This window comes from Cervus canadensis, chromosome 23 (assembly GCF_019320065.1).
Source record: "Cervus canadensis isolate Bull #8, Minnesota chromosome 23, ASM1932006v1, whole genome shotgun sequence".
Taxonomy (NCBI): domain Eukaryota; kingdom Metazoa; phylum Chordata; class Mammalia; order Artiodactyla; family Cervidae; genus Cervus; species Cervus canadensis.
Genome location: NC_057408.1, coordinates 5129562 through 5149730, shown reverse-complemented (window position 1 = coordinate 5149730; position 20169 = coordinate 5129562). Strand labels below are relative to the sequence as shown.

The 20169-nt window shown below is 39.2% G+C and overlaps 1 protein-coding gene across 4 annotated transcripts in view; it reads left to right on the top strand.

Moving 5' to 3' along the window:
- The first annotated feature begins 185 nt into the window (after positions 1-185).
- ACAA2 (acetyl-CoA acyltransferase 2) overlaps positions 186-20169 on the top strand; it is a 38969-nt gene continuing 18985 nt past the window's right edge. For 2 of the 4 annotated variants that reach the window (XM_043443868.1, XM_043443870.1), the window contains exons 1-5: positions 186-331; positions 9113-9279; positions 15658-15786; positions 17417-17533; positions 20008-20155. In XM_043443868.1, the coding sequence (XP_043299803.1) occupies positions 316-331; positions 9113-9279; positions 15658-15786; positions 17417-17533; positions 20008-20155 (577 nt within the window). In that variant the 5' untranslated portion in view covers positions 186-315. Of the gene's footprint in view, positions 332-1810; positions 1921-9112; positions 9280-15657; positions 15787-17416; positions 17534-20007; positions 20156-20169 lie in introns of those variants that run through there. The other 2 variants (XM_043443869.1, XM_043443871.1) reach the window with 2 other exon arrangements.

The following is a 20169-nucleotide window of genomic DNA, read 5'->3' as shown; positions in this document are numbered from 1 at the left end:
CGTTCGATTGCGAAACAGAGAGGGGATCTCTAAAAAAACAGTGAGATGGGAAGAATCCGCTCTCGAGGAACGTTTTCCTGTGGGGAGGCCTGTGTCCCCGCGAGGTTTTTTTGGCACCATTGGTTCCCACCCAGTATGGCGCCAAAAAGGGCAACGCGTGGCCCAGAGGGGAGCGCTCGGACAAGCCCTCCGAAGTAGGGGAAAGGGTAGGGGCGTAGCCTCGCTGGCACCGCCCCTAGCGCTTAAAGTCGGGCGTGGCGGGCGGGACCGCGGCGTCGCCGCCGGGGACCCGAGCACCGCCGCCCGCCCGCCGCCATGGCCCTGCTCCGAGGTGAGCGCCGCGACCCCGCCTCTCGCGCCCCTTGGCGGGGGGGCGGGGGAGGAACGTCGGGTCTCGGCTGGGAGTCGGGGTCTCCTTGGCAAGGGGACTTAATTTAAAAAAAAAAAGCCAATCCGGAAGCATTGTTTGAGTTTAGGAGAAACCATACGTGCGAGGCGACAGGCATTGTCCATCACGGTTTTGCTTGCTCCTGACCTGGAAGGTCGTTTTCCTTCTCCGCGCGGTAGTGACCCTTTTAGTTCGAGGTCAGCTGTTGGCAAGACCGGGGCGGGGCCCCCTAAGCGCGAGGCGACCTGGGGTGGAGGGGTGCCTTTCAGACGAGCCGGCGGCCCCGGACCTGGTCACAGGGTGGGCAAGGCTTGGAAGGAATGAAAATTCTCTTGTCGTCGTTGGGGAACCTCTGCACGAATGACCTGCCCCCACCCACACCCCAGCAAATGCTTTATGGCGTTCTGTTGGAGAACCTACCTTAAGCCCTTTCCCTCTCTCCTTTCTGATTCCAGAAAAGTACCGTCAGCGAGTACATAAATTCTGCCGTTACTTTTTTTTTTTAAGTATGTAAATTCTCTGTTCATAGCAAATGGTCACAGTCAGTGGAATTTTTAAGACTATGACAGCTTGTCTTTATGTGTCCTTTGAAGAACCTTCAGATGAGACTCATATCAAGGCCTTGGGAAAGAAAACACTTGGCAGGATCTAAAAAGCAAGGTTCTGGTTGTCCAGGGCCCCGAGGGCTCTGTAAAGGTGATCGGTTTGATTCTGGATTTTAAAGAAAGCAGCCTCCTACCTAGAAGAGTAATGCGATCTGATTTCCAGTCTGTCCCCATTTCCTCAGGACTGTGAATCTGCCTGTGTAGCAAGGAAGAGAGTTTAAGACCACTTAAGAGTCTTATGGCAGAGATCTAGGCAACATCAAATCATGGTTTTGATTCAAGTAGGGGGCAGTGGGATTGGGGAAAAGGGGGAGGGATGGTTTGAGATAGATTTGGAGGTGGATTTGACACAACTTGGTGATCGGTTGGAGTGGCAGGTCTATGAGAAGGAAATGCCAAGAATGACTTCAGGTTTCTGGTTTGAAGAACTGAGTTCATGATGCTCCTTAGGGAGTGAGGAAAACGGGGGAAGGGATAGACCTGGAAGAGAATATTGAGGTGCTCAAGTGCAGGGACCAGGTAGACAGTTGGTTAGGGGGATCTGGAGCTCAGACAAGCCAAAATGACATGCGAACAGTTCCAGTGGAAAATAGATATTCTGAGACAAAAGGGTTTAGTTTGTCAGTGCTCTTTCCAACTCTGAATTTCATACAGTAGCATACTTATTTTTTTTTTTTAGATGGCGTATTCAGGAGACGCAAATTATTTAACAGCTACATTCTCATGAGTTATCGTCCTTAAAAGGAAAGCATAGTTTTATTGATTTCTCTGTTTACTGTTTTATTAGTGATCCTTACCACTCTTTTTTTTAATACAGACCGCTTTGAAAATTTGATGAAAACTATGTAAGGAAAGAATGTGCATCAACATCTGCACGGAGGAAGTATGAAGTTATGACTTTGGGACACCATTCACTATGGTGTTAAAGTTAGTGATCATACTTTTATCCATTTCCCTGTTTTATAGTTGAGGACACTGATGTCCAGAAAGGTGGACTGGCTTATCTATAATGGTAGTTAGTGTTTTGGTTGTTATTGTTTAGTTAGAGGGCTTCCCTGCTGGCTCGGCAGTAAAAAAAACCACCTGCAATGCAGGAGGTGTGGGTTCGATCCCTGGGTCAGGAAGATCCCCTGGAGAAGGAAATGGCTTCCCACTCCGGTATTCTTGCCTGGGAAATCCATGGACCAAGGAGTCTGGTGGGCTGCGGTCCATGGGATTCCAAGAATTGGACACAACTTAGTGACCAAAGCACCACCACCGCCAGAATACATTACAGATGCACTCGTTGCTCAAGAGACAGTATTACTAAGTGCTTGCAGGACTATTGGGTAAGAGAGAGAGTTTGACTGATTCTTGTAAGGAAAAGGACACATTTGAATGGGAGCAAAATTGGCTTTGGTAAAGATTGTCATTAATCAGATTTCTGTCTTCAAGTAGAACCAGTACCCCAGTTTTTTATTAGCACCCATCCAAGGACTTGGTTGGAAGGTTGCCCTCAACAAATAGTAGTTCTCTTACTGTTCCTTAGCTTTGCTGGGAGTGTTTGTGCAACCTTGCAGAGCATGTTGGTGGACTGCCAAATTAATCCTGCAACTGAAGTGGATACAGAAGCAGCAGTTGTCCTTGCTAACTTTGATTGCTGTCAGCAGTTGTTGTGATTAAATGGGTAAATATTTTCCTAACAATGTAATAGAAAAGAAGGCAGAATTCCTCTTTATTTTCTAGTGTTATTTTTTCCTCTACGGTCACATTTGCCACCTTGCCAGGCCCTTTCTTGGCATTTGTGACTCATTATGCCCTGGATTAATGTCTTTTCACTGCCTTTCAGTGGAAATCTTTAGCCCCTGAATTTCCAGAGTCTTTTAAAATTCATAAGACGTTAGTTTGGTTAATGGTTGTTAGGTTTTAGACCTTTTAACATCCACACAAAATTGATATCAGATCAGATATTAATAATTATTGCCATGGTATCCAGTTTATGAAACAGGGGAAAAAATTGTTTAGATTGTCTAATCTTTATACCTGCACATGCCAGATTATTTTTTTAAATAATTTTTTAAAATGCTTAATAGCATTTTCCCCATTCAAAATCATTGTATTAGTTCAGTGTTAGCCTTACTCCTGCTAACTTTACAGTCTGGGAGCACCAAGGAAACAGACATGATGTAAGGAAAGGGGAAATTCTTGCTTTTATTTTCGTTTTCACACAGGCATACACATACACTCCTTTGTAGGTTTCTCATATTTCACCACTAGAACTTTGCACACGAAAATGCTTTCTTAGATTATAAAGTACAAGAAAGAAACTCATGAATGGAAATTTATGGAGAAGCAAAGGAAGTTTGCCTTCATTGTTTCTGAAAAGTCAGTGTTCATTCAAATCATTTCTATGTATGTAATGTCCTTTTTTCTGTTTTTTGAGATTTTCACTTTAGTTTTGAGAAGTTTAACATTGATGTGCCAGGATGAGTGTGTGCGTGCATTTTGCATGTATTCAATTTGGGGTTAACTGAGCTTGAATCTGTACATTTATCTTTTAGTTTTATAGAAAAGTTGAACAGAAAGTACAGAGCATTCCCATACAATTTATTCATGACACTCCATTATCCCCTGTTATTAACAGCTTGCATTAATGTGGTACATTTGTTGCAGCTGATGAACCAATACTGATCCTTTTTTTTTTTTTTTTGAGATTAAATGACTTTTTATTTGATCCATTATTTTTAACTAAAGTTCATAGTTTACATGAAGTTTCATTTGTTGTGTGTACAGTCCTGTAGGTTTTGATAGATGTATAATAACATATATCTACCATTATAGTACCATAAAAAGTAGTTCTCTGCCCTAAAATTTCCCAGTGCTCTACCTGTTCATTTCTCCTTCCCCACAACCCCCAACCCCTGACAACTGCTGGTCTTTTTACTGTCTCCATAATTTTGCCATTTCCAGGTGTTATATAGTTGGAATCATATAGTGTGTTGTTTTTTTCAGAATGACTTGTTTCACCAGCAGTATGCATTTAAGTTTCTTTCATGTCTTTTCATAACTTGATACCTCATTTCTTTTTAGTGCTGAATAATATTCCATTGTATGAATGTACCACAGCTTATCCATTAACCTACTGAATAACATCTTGTCTGCTTTTAAGTTTTGGCAGTTAATGAGTAAAGCTGCTATAAACATTTGTGTGTGGGTTTTTGTGTGGACATGTTTTCAACTCATTGGGGTAAATACGAAGGACTGTGATTACTGGATCATGTGAGTGATGTATGTTTTGTTTTAGGTTTGGAAGAAACTGCCATACTCTCTTCCAAAGTGGCTGTGCCATTTTGCATTCCTAGAATCAGCGGGTGAATTTCTTTTGCTCCACATCATCACCAATGTTTGGTGTTGCCAGTGTTTTGGATTTTAGTTGGGAGATGGAATCTCACAGTTGTTTTAATTTTCAGTTGCCTAATAACACGATGTCAAGCATTTTTTCATATGGTTATTTGCCATTTGTATAGTATCTTTGATGAGCACATTTTTTAATGCATTTTCAGCTGGGTCATTAATTTCTCATTGAGTTTGAAGAGTTCTTTGTATATTTTAAGTACAATCCTTTATCAGATAAGTATTCTGCAGGTATTCCCTCCCAATCTGTGGCTTGTCTTTTTGTGCTTTTAATGGTATCTTTTGAAGAGTAGAAGTTTTCAATTTTAAATAAAGTCCAAATTTTTCTTTCATGGATTGTGCTTTTGGTGTCGTATCTAAAAAGTTATCACCAAGCCAAATCTAAGGTCCCCTAGGTTTTCTCCTTTGGTATCTTCTAGGACTTTTAGTTTTTGCATTTTATATTTAAATCTATGATCCAGTTTGAGCTAATTTTTATGAAAGGTGTAAGGTCTGTCTACTTTGTTGTTGTTGTTTGTTGGACATGTGGATGTCCAGTTGTTCCAGCACCACTTATTGAAAAGACTATGCTTTTTCCATTGACTTGCCTTTGACTTTGAGGTCAGTTGCAATAGACTTTGAGGTTCTACCCATGTTTTTTGTTTTTATTTTGTTTTCCCCAATATTTTCCCCCTGTTCTTCAGATTACATAATATCCATTTATCTATTTCAGAGTCACTGAATCTTACTCCTTTCACTTCCATTCTGCTACTACACCTGTTCAATACATGTTTTATTTCAGGTATTTTTCAGTTTTAGAATTTTCACTTTGGTTTTTTTTCTTTAAGCTTCTTTTTCTTTGTGGAGTTGTCTGATTCCTTATTATGAACATATTTTTCTATATATTTTGGAACATAGTTATGAGAGAGTACTGCTTTAAAATCCTCGTCTGCAAATTCTAACGTCTGGGTCATGTTGAGGTCCGTCTCTGTTAATTGTCTTTTATCTTAAGAATGAGTCACACAGGCATACCTCATTTTCTTGTGAATTGCAGATACTGCAGATTTTTTTGTTTGTTTTTTACAAATTGAAGGTTTGTGACAATCCTACAGTCAAGCAAGTTACTTGTGCCATTTTTCCTACAACATTTTCTCCCAAAATGTGTTACATTTTGTTGATTCTCACCATATTTCAAACCCTCCATCAGCAAAAAAGATTACAACTTACTGAAGGCTCAGATGATGGTTAGTATGTAAATTTTTTAGACATAATGTTGCACATTTAATAGGCTACAGTACAAATATAACTTTTATATGCATTGGAAAACCAAAAAATTCATGTGACTTGCTTTATTGCAGTAGTCTGGAACCAAACCCGTAATATCTCTGAGATATGTTTGTATCTTCTTGTTCCTATGTGGATTAATTTTGGATTGTGTGGTGAACAGTGCAGATGAACCATTGTAGAGACTGAATTCTGCTACTTTCCAAAAAGTATTGACTTATTAATTGTTAACTATTTTTGTAGACAGTTAATTTGGCTGAACTCAAACTGCTTTCCTCATAGCTCAGTTGGTAAAGAATCTGCCTGCAATGCAGAAGACCCTGGTTTGATTCCTGGGTCGGGAAGATCCGCTGGAGAAGGGATAGGCTACCCACTCCAGTATTCTTGGGCTTCCCTTGTAAATCAGCTGGTAAAGAATCCACCTGCAATGCAGGAGACCTGGGTTAGATCCCTGGGTTGGGAAGATCTGGAGAAGGGAAAGGCTACCCAGTTCAGTATTCTGGCCTGAAGAATTCCATGGACTGTACAGTCCATTGGGTCAGACAGTAAAGCATTTGCCTACAATGAAGGAGACCTGGGTTCGATCCCTGGGTCGGGAAGATCCTCTGGAGAAGGAAATGGCAACCCACTCCAGTACTCTTGCCTGGAAAATCCCATGGATGGAAGAACCTGGTAGGCTACAGTCCGTGGAGTCACAAAGAGTCAGACATGGCTGAGCGACTTCACCTTACCTTACCTCAGAAGAAATTGGACACATCTGAGCGACTTTCACTTCACTCAAACTGCAAACTCTGTCTGCCCTGTAGAGGGCAGCAGCTCAAAGCTAACTTTTAATTCACCTTAGTGGAGGAGCATGTAGTTGGCCCCACAGGTACATGATTAAGGATTCAGCCGGATATTTGGGCTCCCGGCTGTGGTCCTTTTCTTTCACAAACCCCCCTCAGTTCCCAGTAGCTGTGATTGCTGGAAACTCAGTTTTCTTATTCTTCAAGCCAGCAAGACTGAGTTTTTTAATTCTAGCCCTTGTATTCAGTGTAGAATGCTGGCCTACAAGTTAACAGCTATAAGCAACTTGAACGTTCACCGTGTGCTATTCCCTTTTTCCATATCTACTCTTCACTTGCCTATTTTTCTTCATTTTCTGGGCACTTGAGGAAGCCATTCTTCTCTATCGTCAGTGTCTACTGAAGAGTTGGCCAAATTGGAGCGTACTAGGTGATGACCAGAGATAGGACTGTACCAAAATTAGGAATAAAGCAAGCAAAGGGGAAAGAAAAATGAAATAAAGTAAACACTGATGTGAAAAAAGGCCGAGACTGTCAATCAAGGAGGATTAAAAGACATTTACAGGAAGGCATGGCCTTCCCTGGTGGCTCAGTGCTACAGAACTCACCTGCCAGTGCAGGAAACAAGGTTTTGATCCCTAGGTCTGTAAGAGCCCCTGGAAGAGGAAATGGCATCCCACTCCAGTATTCTTACCTGGAAATCCCCATGGAGAGAGGAAGCAGGCTGGCTACAGTCTATGGGATCACAAAGAGTCGGACATGACTTAGTAACTGAGCACACAGATAGGAAGATACAGTGGCACAGAATAGCCCGTCTGTCAGAGGCAAACATTTGTAATGCACTAAGCTAATATTTTGCTTCCCTGGTGGCTCAGTCGGTAAAGAGTCTGCCTGCAATGCGAGAGACATGTGTTCAATCCCTGGGTCGGGAAGATCCCCTGGAGAAGGAAATGGCAAACACTCTTGCCTAGAGAGTTCCATGGACAGAGGAGCTTGATGGTCTGCAGTCCATGGGGTTGCAAAGAGTTGGACATGACTGAGTGACACTTTCACTTTAATATTTATGGCCTTTTGTAAATATCTGAATGTTTTATCTTTAAATAACCAATTGGATCTGTTCTAAATTATAGTTATGTATGTTGCTCCTAACATTCTTTTAGACTGTAAATTTCTCAAAGTAGAAATCAAAGAAAAAGCTGGAAATTTTTTAGGATAGGTTTAGTTTGTTCTATCAAAAGAGATCCCTGACATAAAGGAGAATTGTGTATCTGGGCACAAACCCATTGTTAAAAAGTCTCATAATTTCTTGGCAAGATGTGGAAATGTGTGCTCAGATTGTCTTTGAGAGAATTTAGCGTATGCAAAGCATAAAGCCTGAAGTCTGTCATACAGTTAGTACCCCCTATATGTTGACTATAATATTTACCTGCAGAGTTGTTTGGGAAGATTAGATATTATATGACAAGTGACGAGATGTCTAGTGCCTAATAAATGTTAATGTGATGAAGCAGCTGTTAACTGATGCTGTTCCCCAGTATGCAGGCTTTGCATTTTTGCATTTTGCTACTCTAGTGGGTGCCTCTCACATCCTGGTCCTTGTAGATTTGTTAAACATGACTTTTTTTCCTTTAGTGGCACTAGAGTGCCTTGAGGAGGGGCAGTTTGTGTCTGTCTGTACAGGGACACCAGTTGAGCCAGTAGTGATACTGCAGATTTGTAGTCTTTGCATTAATAGATGTATAGATGATTCCTCTGTATCCTTTGTGGTTAGGTCAGATGTAGGAAACTTTGTTATACTCTGACACATATTATAATAGGATATTAGTGAACTAGAGTGTCTTTAGAAGAAGACAGCCAGAATTAAGGAATTATGGAAATGATACTTTTTACATACTTCAGAAAAGAGAATTTAGGTCTGGGAGTTTTACATGTTATCTGACATCAGGTACTGGAGGGGCTACCCATGATAAAGGGTATCTATTTTGCCCATTTTATTCTAAGAGTAACAGATAATAGTTCAAGTTATTTGAAATTCGTAATCTGAGTCATCCTCTGACTCTAGAAGCAGTGACATATATAATACAAATTCAAAGCAGCATATATTCTAGAAGCTATATAAACTGAGTTTGGGATGCATTTGGATAGAACTGGGATTGGTGGATGGACGATTTGGTAAGCCAGGCCAGTTCAGTGTGAGAAAAAAATCATTATGTTGCCCATTCATGGTAACACTGGTTCACACAGTAGAGCATGCCTTTAGCACAAGTTAGAGAGGACCTTTTGTCAGAAATAGTCTGGAGGACGTTCATAGTGTGAGTGGCACCTTTAGTTGGGAGAGTCTTTGATTTTATGACTAAGCAATATATTTCAGCAAATAGAAGCGTTTCCATTTTAAACAAATCATCAGCCAATAATCAGTTTATAAAAATGTTGTCCAACCAACAAGGATTTGCATCATAGCCTGCCGAGCAGTTCTTGCTGCCAGCATGCAGGTATTGATCAAAATGATAACCCTTAGGACTGCTTGTGTGTGTGACCCATGCTATGTATTACGCGACAGAGATTTTCAGTCATTTGATTGAAAATTGTGCTTTATAGTAAAGTTCACAGAGAATTATTCAAAGCATGTTAGGGATACTGACTAATCTGCAATTGCTTATAAATTCTCCTTGCAATAGGTGTGTTCATCGTTGCTGCTAAGCGGACCCCCTTTGGAGCTTATGGAGGTCTTCTGAAAGACTTCACACCTACTGACATGGCTGAGTTTGCTGCCAGGGCTGCCTTGTCTGCTGGCAAAGTCTCACCTGAAACTGTTGACAGTGTCGTCGTAGGCAATGTCATGCAGGTTAGTGGGGCAGAAGGGAAGTATTCACTCCTATTGCTTTCGTTTATCAGTTTCTAAAAATAATTCCTTTAACGTGTCATAATGGTATACAAGTTAATAATAGTTAAAGGTATTCAATAATTTAAGCAATTCCCTGACCCCCGAAGCAGTGGCATATATAATTCAAAGGAGCATATGTTTGGAAACTACATATCTGTCTGGGACTTGGGATACATTTCATTGTTTCTTAAATAACAGATTAATTCCCTTGACTTACTTGAAGTAAATTGGTTCTCTCTGTGTGCCACCTAGGGAGAATAGCAAGCCCAAGCAATGCAATACATCGTCTATAATTTCTTACACACAGTAGAAGTTTGGTCAATGTTTGTTGTGGGGAATGAGAAGCTCTTTTACCCTCTACCTTGCTATATATGGTGTACAAAATAAATCATCCATTTGCAATAATTGAAAGCTAAACATGCCTTCAAAGTGTGGTCAAGATATGGGGACGCTCTTACTCTTCTCACACCTCATTGGTGCTAAGTCCCTTCAGTCGTGTCTGACTGTGCAGCCCTGTGGACTATATAGCCCACCAGGCTCCTCTGTCCATGGGATTCTCCAGTCAAGGATACTGGAGCAGGTTGCCAAGCCCTCCTCCAGGGGATCTTCCCAACCCAGGGACTGAACCTGCATCTTAACATCTCCTGCATTGGCAGGTGGGTTCTTTACCGCTAGTCACCTGGGAAGCCCTGCCGCTGACAGTACTAGAGCCCTAGTCACTGTTCTTCTGGCTTATAAAGTGTTTCCAGACTGGGTGAGAAGCCTTGAGACTACTGCCACCTCCTGCACTGCGTGCTTTCAGCTCTTAGAGCCAGGAGAAGGCTCAGGGAGAGGCGCACAATTGTCCGCTGTGAATAACACTGCTTTGAACATCATGTACAAGTTTCTGTGCGGACACAGGTTTTCATTTCCCTTCGGTGTATGCCTATGAGTGTAAATGCTAGGTTATATGTTACCTCTACATTTGGTTGTTTCAAAAGCTTTCAGATTGCTTTCCAAAGCAGCTGAACATTTTACATTCCAGTCTACAGGGTACGAAGGTTCCACTTTCTCCACATTCTTGTCAACACTTGTTATTGTATGTCTTTTTTTTTTTATCACTGTAACCATGCTAGTGAATGTGAAGTAGTATCTCATTGTGGTTTTAATTTGCATTTCCCTGATGATTGATGATACTGAACATAATTTCATGAGCTTGTGTCCATTGCTATATCTTCTTGAAAGTGAAAGTGAAAGTCACTCAGTGGTGTCTGACTCTTTGCAACCCCTTTTACTGTACAGTCCCTGGAATTCTCCAGGCCAGAATACTGGAGAGGGTAGCTATATTCCCTTCTCCAGGGGATCTTTCCAACCCAGGGATCGAACCCAGGTCTCCCACATTACAGGCGGATTCTTTACCAGCTGAGCCACAAGGGAAGCCCAAGAATACCGGAGTGGGTAACCTATCCCTTCTCCAGTGGATCTTCCCGACCCAGGAACTGAACTGGGGTCTCCTGCATTGTAGCCGGATTCTTGGAGAATGTCTAATTAATATCCTTTTCCCACTTTTTAATTAAGTTATTTGTCTTTTCATTGTTGATTCATAAGTGTTGTTTTTATATCCTAGATACAAGTCCCTTAACAGATAACATGATCTGCAAATATTTTTCTATACTTGATTATCTTTTCATTTCTTAATTGTATCCTTTAGAGTATGAAAATTTTGAATTTTGATGAAGCCCAATTTTGGTTGTTATTGCTCAGGCTTTTAGTTTCATTATCTAAGAATCTATTTCCAAATCTAAGGTCGTGAAGATTTATTCCTATGTTTTCTTCTAAGTTTTAGCTCATACATTTAGGTCTTTGGTTTATTTTTATTTAATTTTTATATATGTTTTGAGGTACAGGTTCAAATTCATTTTTTTACATATGACTATCCAGTTGTTCTAGCACCATTTGAAAAGACTCTTCTTTCTCCCATTGGACGGTCTTGGCACTGTTATTGAAAATCAGCTGGCCATAGACACGTGATTTTATTTTTCGATTCCTCATTCTATTGTACTTATCTGTATGTCTGTCCTTTATATGTCAGTTCCACACTGTCTTGATTATCTTCATTATCATTGCTTCATAGTAAGTTTAGAAATCAAGAAATATGAGTCTCCTCAGTTTTTCTTTTCAAAGTTGTTTTGGCTATTCTGGGCCTCCTGCAAATGGACAAACAGATTCTAAAATTCATATTTTAGAATTTCTATGAAAAAGTCAGCTAAGATTCTGATAGGATTGTTTTGAATCTGTAGGTCAGTTTGCAGAGTATTGCCATCTCAACAATTATTCCTAAGTATTTTATTCTTTTACATACTATTGTGAATGAAATTGTTTTCTTATTTAATTTTCAGATTGTTCATAGCAAGTGTATAGAAATGCAGTTGATTTTAAGAAAAAAGAAATACAGTTGATTTTTATATATTAATCTTATATCCTGAAACCTTGCAAAACTCATTTATTAGTTCTAATGGTTTTCTAGTTGATTACTTGGATTTTTTATATATAACATCATGTCATCTGAGAGCAGAGATAATTTTGCTTCTCCCTTTCCAATCTGTATTTCTTTTACTTTTGTGTTTATTTTTCTTGCCTCATTACTCTGTCTAGAAACTCTGATGTTGAATAAAAGTGACAAAAAATGGATATTGCTCTCTTGTTCCTGATACTGTGGGGGAAAGCCTCTGGTCTTTCTGCATTAAGTATGGTGTTATGTGGGTTTTTGTAGATTTCCTTTATCAGATTGAGGAAATTCTTTTTCTATTCCTAGGTTGTTGAGTGTTTTTATCATGAAAAGTTGTTAGATTTTGTCAGTTGCTTTTTCTATGTCAACTGAGATAATCATATGATTTTTTATTTTTATTCTGTTGATACAGTGTGATAAATTAATTGACTTTCAGGTGATGAAACCTTACATTTCTCGATGACCCTTGCACTGGTCATAGTGTATAATTCTTTTTCTAAATTGCTGAATTCTGTTTGCTAGTTTTTTATTGAAGATTTTATACCCATATTCATAAGAGATATTAATCAGTCGTTTTTGTGATGTCTTTGTCTGATTTTTTTAATCAGTATAATTCTGGCTTCATGCTGAATTGGGAAGTGATCCTTTTCTATTCTTTAGGAACAGTTCGTGAATTACCGGTATCTTCTTTAAATGTTTGGTGGTATTCAGTAATGAAGCCCGTCTGTCTTTTTTTGTGAGTAGTGTTTTGTACTAATTAATTCAGTCTTCACCCCAAGAGAAAGAAATGCAAAAAGGCAAAATAGTTGTCTGAGGAGGCCTTACAAACAGCTATGAAAAGAAGAGAAGCTAAAGGCAAAGGAGAAAAGGAAAGATATACCCATTTGAATGGAGAGTTCCAAAGAATAGCAAGGAGAGATAAGAAAGCCTTTCTCAGTGATCAGTGCAAAGAAATAGAGGAAAACAATAGAATGGGAAAGACTAGAGATCTCTTCAAGAAAATTAGAGATACCAAGGGAGCAACATTTCATGCAAAGATGGGCAAAATAAAGGACAGAAATGGTATGGACCTAACAAAAGCAGCAGATATGAAGAAGAGGTGGCAAGAATACACAGAAGATCTATACAGAAAAGATCTTCGTGACCCAGATAATCACGATGGTGTGATCACTCACCTAGAGCCAGACATCCTGGAATGTGAAGTCAAGTGGGCCCTAGGAAGCATCACTATGAACAAAGCTAGTGGAGGTGATGGAATTCCAGTTGAGCTATTTCAAATCCTTAAAGATGATGCTGCACTCAATATGCCAGCAAAAGAAAGTGCTGCACTCAGTATGCCAGCAAATTTGGAAAACTCAGCCGTGGCAACAGGACTGGAAAAGGTCAGTTTTCATTCCAATCCCAAAGAAAGGCAATACCAAAGAATGCTCAAACTCCCACACAATTGTACTTATCTCACACACTAGCAAGTGAAAGTGAAGTGAAAGTTGCTCAGTCGTGTCTGACTCTTTGCAGCCCCATAGACTATACAGTCCATGGAATTCTCCAGGCCAGAATACTAGAGTGAGTAGCCTTTCCCTTCTCCAGAGGATCTTCCCAGCCCGGGGATTGAACCCAGGTCTTCTGCATTGCAGGCGGATTCTTTACCAGCTGAGCCATAAGGGAAGTCCACATGCTAGCAAAATAATGCTCAAAATTCTACAAGCCAGGCTTCAGCAATATGTGAACCGTGAACTTCCAGATGTTCAAGCTGGATTTAGCAAAGGCAGAGGAACCAGAGATCTAATTGCCAACATCCGTTGGATCATCAAAAAAGCAAGAAAGTCCCAGAAAAACATCTACTTCTGCTTTATTGACTATACCAAAGCCTTTGACTGTGTGGATCACAACAAACTGTGGAAAATTCTGAAAGAGATGGGAATACCAGACCACCTCACCTGCCTCCTGAGAAATTTGTATGCAGGTCAAGAAGCAACAATTAGAACTGGACATGGAACAACAGACTGGTTCCAAATTGGGAAAGGAGTACGTCAAGGCTATATATTGTCACCCTGCTTATTTAACTTCTATGCAGAGTACATCATGAGAAATGCTGGACTGGATGAAGCACAAGTTGGAATCAAGATTGCCAGGAGAAATATCAATAACCTCAGATATGCAGAATGACTCCATGCTTACGCAGAAAGGAAAGAAGAACTAAAGAACTCATGATGAAAGAGGAGAGTGAAAAAGTTGACTTAAAACTCAACATTCAGAAAACTAAGATAGTGCCATCTGGTCCCATCACTTCATGGCAAATAGATGGGGAAACAGTGGAAACAGTGACAGACTTTATTTTCTTGTGCTCCAAAATCACTGCAGATGGTGACTGAAGCCATGAAATTAAAAGACACTTGCTCCTTGGAAGAAAAGTTATGACCAACCTAGACAGCTTATTAAAAAGCAGAGACATTACTTTGCCAACAGAGTTCCCGTCTATTCAAGGCTATGATTTTTCCAGTAGTCGTGTGGATGTGAGAGTTGGACTATAACGAAAGCTGAGCGCCAAAGAATTGATGCTTTTGAACTGTGGTGATGGAGAAGACTCTGGAGAGTCCTTTGGACTGCAAGGAGATCCAACCAGTCCATCCTAAAGGAAATCAGTCCTGAATATTCATTGGAAGGACTGATGTTGAAGCTGAAACTCCAATACTTTGGCCACTTGATGCGAAGAACTGACTCATTTGAAAAGACCGTGATGCTGGGAAAGATTCAAGGCAGGAGGAGAAAGGGACAACAGAGGATGAGATGGTTGGATGGCATCACTGACTCAATGGACATGAGTTTGAGTAAACTCTGGGAGTTGGTGATGGACAGGGAGGCCTGGCAGTCCATGGGGTTGCAAAGAGTTGGACACAACTGAGTGACTGAACTCAACTCAACTCAACTCACTTGTTATAGGTCTATTCTGATTGTTTATTTTTTCTTGACTTGGTTTTGGTAGTTTATTTCTTTCAAAGCATTTTTCCTCATCACCTGAGTTGTTTAATTTATTGGGCTTCCTAGGTGGCATTAGTGTTAAAGTACTTGCTTGCCAATGCAGAAGACTTAAGAGACATGGGCTTGATCCCCAGGTTGGGAAGATCCCCTGGAGGAGGGCATGCCAGTCCACTCCAGTATTCTTGTGTGGAGAATCCGCATGGACACAGGAGCCTGGCAGGCTACAGTCCATAGAGTCACAAAGAGTCAGACATGACTGAAGTGACTTAACATGTGTGCATCTAATTTATTGGCACACAGCTGTTCATGGTAGTCAGTTCTCAATATTCAATATAATGTTTTGTATAGTTGCTGAGTTCGTTAAATTAGCAACTGCTGAACAACCATTCCCAGTGAAATGACAGTTCCTGTGAGCCTCCAGCCACAAAATATTTGTTAACTGAGCAAAAAATAACCTTGTTTTATGTGTGTTTCTATGTTAATAAAGCTTCCCTGATTATTACAGTGTGCAGCCAAGGTTGCGAACCACAGTCTCCAATGCATCCTTTGTTAAAGAACATACTACTTTGAGATAGCCTATTCCATTTTTAAACAGCTCTGATTGTTATAAAATTCTGTATTCTCCTAAAGATTTAATATAAGAATTTCTCATACTTAGTTTGTTTAAAAACCAGTCAACCAAATTACAGTATATATTCAAATCATTCACACTTACTGTATAAAATACGTTATACCTGTATGTATTATGTTGTACCTTAGAGCCACATTGTTTATAATTGTTTAAAGATTGTGGACGTTTTAGTATATTTTGTCCTTCTTCTTGATTTCCTAGATTTATAGAGGCAATTCTTTTTCTTTTCCTTCTGTTCCAGAGTTCTTCAGATGCTATATACTTGGCAAGACATGTTGGTTTGCGTGTGGGAATCCCAAAAGAGATCCCAGCTGTTACTATTAACAGGCTCTGTGGCTCTGGTTTCCAGTCCATTGTGAGTGGATGTCAGGTAAGAGCAGCATTTTATTGAATTCTCTGAAAATATTAATAGTAGAGGAAATGCCTCGCTTCAGTGTAACTCTAGGTTTTCAATTTTATAGTATTTATGAAGAGAGGTCAATATTTGATTTTTCTTGGACAAATATTTATAGAAAGAAAATCTTTTTTGATGAGTACATTACGAACATGCAAGAAAATCATTTCATAAAAGCTAGTGATGCGCCCTGGAAACACTTTGCTAAATGGAATAAGCCAGTCACTAAAAGACACATACTGTATGAGTCCACTTATATGAGGTCTCTAGAGTGGTCAGATTCAGAGAGACAGAAAGTAAAATGGGGATTGCTAGGGCTGGTGGGGAAGAGAAAATGGGGAGTTAATGTTTAATGGATACAGGGTTTCAGTTTGGAAGCTGATAAGACTTCTGGAAGTAATGGTGGTTGGTTGCATAACAATGTGAATGTGCTTAATGACTTGCACAGTTAGAATTGATTAGAATGGTACTTTTTATGTTATGTGTATTTTATCACAGTTTTGACAAAGCTAGTCATGACTCATTTTTATTGAGTGCTTCCTATGTGCCAGACACTGTGCTAGATTTACATTCAGTATCTCACTTAATCTTCACAACAGTCCTGTGAGGCAAGAACTGTTATTCCTATTTTATAGGCAAGGAAATTGATTATTAAAGGCATTAAGTTTACTAAGTTGTAGAGGCAGAATCTGATGCCAGGTCTGCAAGAGTTCTAGGTAAGGCAGTTCAAAACAGTGAATAAAGACTATAAGGTAAGGAAGGGAGTTGGAGAATTTAGAGGATGATAAGAAATGTATTTTATTATAAAGGTACTGAATAATACTGTTGGTCAAAGGACAAGCTAGCATGATCTCTTTGAGGGGTAGTTGGGCAAATAGATTTCCTCCCTTGAGCATAGGGAAAAGGGATACAGTAAAATTTAATTTGACAATGTCTTCATGTTTTCAAAGTCTTCATATTTTATTACAAAATAAAATGAAAGATAAAACGTAATGAACAAGTTACTTTCACGTTTATTTATTCCTGTTACAATATATCTTAGGTAGCGACCCTGATTTTCCTAGCAATCATTTTAAACATTGGGCTCTTGGAAGATTGTTATTTGCTGTTTTTCTGAGAAATGTAAATAGTGGAAAAAATTGGAATAAACAGGTTCCTCTTTATGACTACCCTAGGTTAACATAGTTTTTATAAATCTGGTCTACGTCAGGTTCATTGATTAATAAGATAAATTTTACTTTTGCCTTTTTAAGGGCTTATTCTTTATCTGCTGGCAATCTCTACATTTATACTAGACATTAATATCTCTGCTAGTTTTCAAGATGTGTATTGAGTTAAGAATTACCATTCCTTGTCAAAATGTAGGTAGGATTTGTTACTTCTGCATAAATGATTGAAAAGTCTGCTAGTTTTTTTCCTCCTTATATCTTGGGAATGAATATTTTAACATTCACTTTGAAATTACTTTTATTTTCCTTTGAGACACTATAATCTGAAAGTTTTACTGTAAGCAAGGGTACTTATTAGCTTTACTATTGGTTTACTGCTTAATACATATTTCTGTCACAATAAAAAGATTTTGGTGCTGTTGTTTGTTTTTAAATAGGAAATTTGTTCTAGAGACTCTGAAGTTGTCTTGTGTGGAGGAACTGAAAGCATGAGCCAGGCTCCCTACTGTGTCAGAAATATTCGTTTTGGAACTAAGTTTGGATCAGAGCTCAAGGTTGGAACCATTAAAATTTTTAAGAATTATTTCTCATGCTATTATACTGTAATTTTAATAACACCATTTTGGGGCAGAGAAGAAAACTTAAACCAATTCTGTTAATAGGGAGTTGGCAAGATATGAATTATTTGAAATCTGTAAACTATTTCATAATTGTTAATTTTGACATTTTAACTCATATAAAATTAGACTTTATCTCAGCACACCTCTGCTAGTGTAATTAACACCTGCGGAGATGAAGGAAGGGAAGTAATGGATTAAACAGATGGGTAAAGATTGAATTAATCTCTCTACTGAACAACTTGTAAGCCAAATAATTAAATCTTTGCCATAATTAATAGAAATTTTATTTCTGGAGCAATCTCCATCGAATAGATTTCTTCTTTACCACAGAAAACATTCTCTTCAAATAGGTTATAGTGTCCCAAGTCAGTCAGATAAACAACAGTCCTTTATGAACTGCCTGAGTAGTACTGTTAAGAGTGATAGTGTGCTGTCCTTTCCCAGTCATAATCATTGATTTATCCTGTCCACCCTGTTTCTCACCTGGCCTTTTTGAAAGTTGAAATGAATAAGACTTAAATAATATGAGATAATATTTAAGATTCCTAATACATTTGAGAAAATCTTTGGAAAGACAGGTCAGCAACTCAAAGGGTGACAAGGCAGTCTAGAAGAAACAGGTGGGGCCCATTTATCAGAGACTAACTAATTGGATAACAAAAATCAGCCTATCTCAGGCTTTTTTAGCCTCACAGTATCTGGGAGAACCTGCTGTTCCTACCACTGGAGGTGTGGGATGGAAAAAAGAGCACAGCTATACTCTTTCTGAGGGCGTTCGTAACTGCCTTGCAGAGGTGGCTACAGGGCAACGTTGCATGAGAATTGAAGTTTCTTATGAAATGGAACCTTGAGAGTTTAAGTTTTGATTGTAGGATGACTTCCTACATTCTCACCCTGCACATTTAACACTGTTGCTTCTCCTTAGAGCCCTGTGTTTAGAGCAGAGAATGTGTGCATTTTATTATGGTGTTTTTATTTTTTATTTATTTTTTAATTTATTTTAATTGGAGGCTAATTACTTTACAATATTGTAGTGGTTTTTGCCAAACATCGACATGAATCAGCCACAGGCACACATGTGTTCCCCATCCAGAATCCCCCTCCCACCTCCCTCCGCATCCCATCCCCCAGGGTCATCCAGTGCACCAGCCCCGAGCACCATGTCTCATGCATCAAACCTGGACTGGTGATCTGCTTCACATATGATAATATACACGTTTGTTTCAACGCTACCCTCTCAAATCATCCCACCCTCGCCTTCTCCCACAGAGTCCAAAGATTGTTCTTTACATCTGTGTTTCTTTTGCTGTCTCCCATATAGGGTCATCATTACCATCTTTCTAAATTCCATATATATGCGTTAGTATACTATATTGGTGTTTTTCTTTCTGACTTAACTTCACTCTGTATAATAGGCTTCAGTTTCATCCACCTCATTAGAACTGATTCAAATGCATTCTTTTTAATGACTGAGTAATATTCCATTGTGTATATGTACCACAGCTTTCTTATCCATTCGTCTACCAATGGACATCTAGGTTGCTTCCATGTCCTGGCTATTGTAAACAGTGCTGCAATGAACATTGGAGTACACATATCTCTTTCAATTCTGGTTTCCTCAATGTGTATTCCCAGCAGTGGGATTGCCAGGTCGTATGGCAGTTCTATTTCCAGTTTTTTAAGGAATCTCCATACTGTTCTCCATAGTGGCTGTACTAATTTGCATTCCCACCAACAGTGTAGAGGGCTCCTTTTTCTCTGCACCCTCTCCAGCATTTGTTGTTTGTAGACTTTTTGATAGCAGCCATTCTGACTGGTGTGAGATGGTACCTCATTGTGGTTTTGATTTACATTTCTCTGATAATGAGTGATATTGAGCATCTTTTCATATGTTTGTTAGCCATCTGTATGTCTTCTTTGGAGAAATGTCTGTTTAGTTCTTTGACCCATTTTTTGATTGGGTCGTTTATTTTTCTGGAATTGAGCTGCAGGAGCTGCTTGTATATTTTTGATATTAATTCTTTGTCACTTGCTTCGTGTGCTATTTTCTCGCATTCTGAAGGCTGTCTTTTCACCTTGCTTATAGTTTCCTTTGTTGTGCAAAAGCTTTTAAGTTTAATTAGGTGCCACTTGTTTATTTTTGCTTTTATTTCCGTTACTCTGGGAGGTGGGTCATAGAGGATCCTGCTGTGATTTATGTCAGAGAGTGTTTTGCCTATGTTTTCCTCAAGTTTTTTTAGAAAATGTCTCAGAACCAAATATAAATCATAGTAATAGTAAATGCTTATCAGAAAATCTTATTTTACTTTTACCTTTTTTGTTGGAACTGTTGATTATTTAAAGAAATGTTAGCATATTACTTTCAAAAGAGACACTTTACAAATGACTTTATCAATGTCTTTTAATAGCTGGAAGACACTCTGTGGACAGGATTAACAGATTCACATATCCAAATGCCGATGGCAGTTACTGCAGAGAATCTTGCTGTAAAACATCAGATAAGCAGAGAAGATTGTGACAGATACGCCTTGCAGTCACAGCAGAGGTGGAAAGCTGGTCAGTGAAAGTGG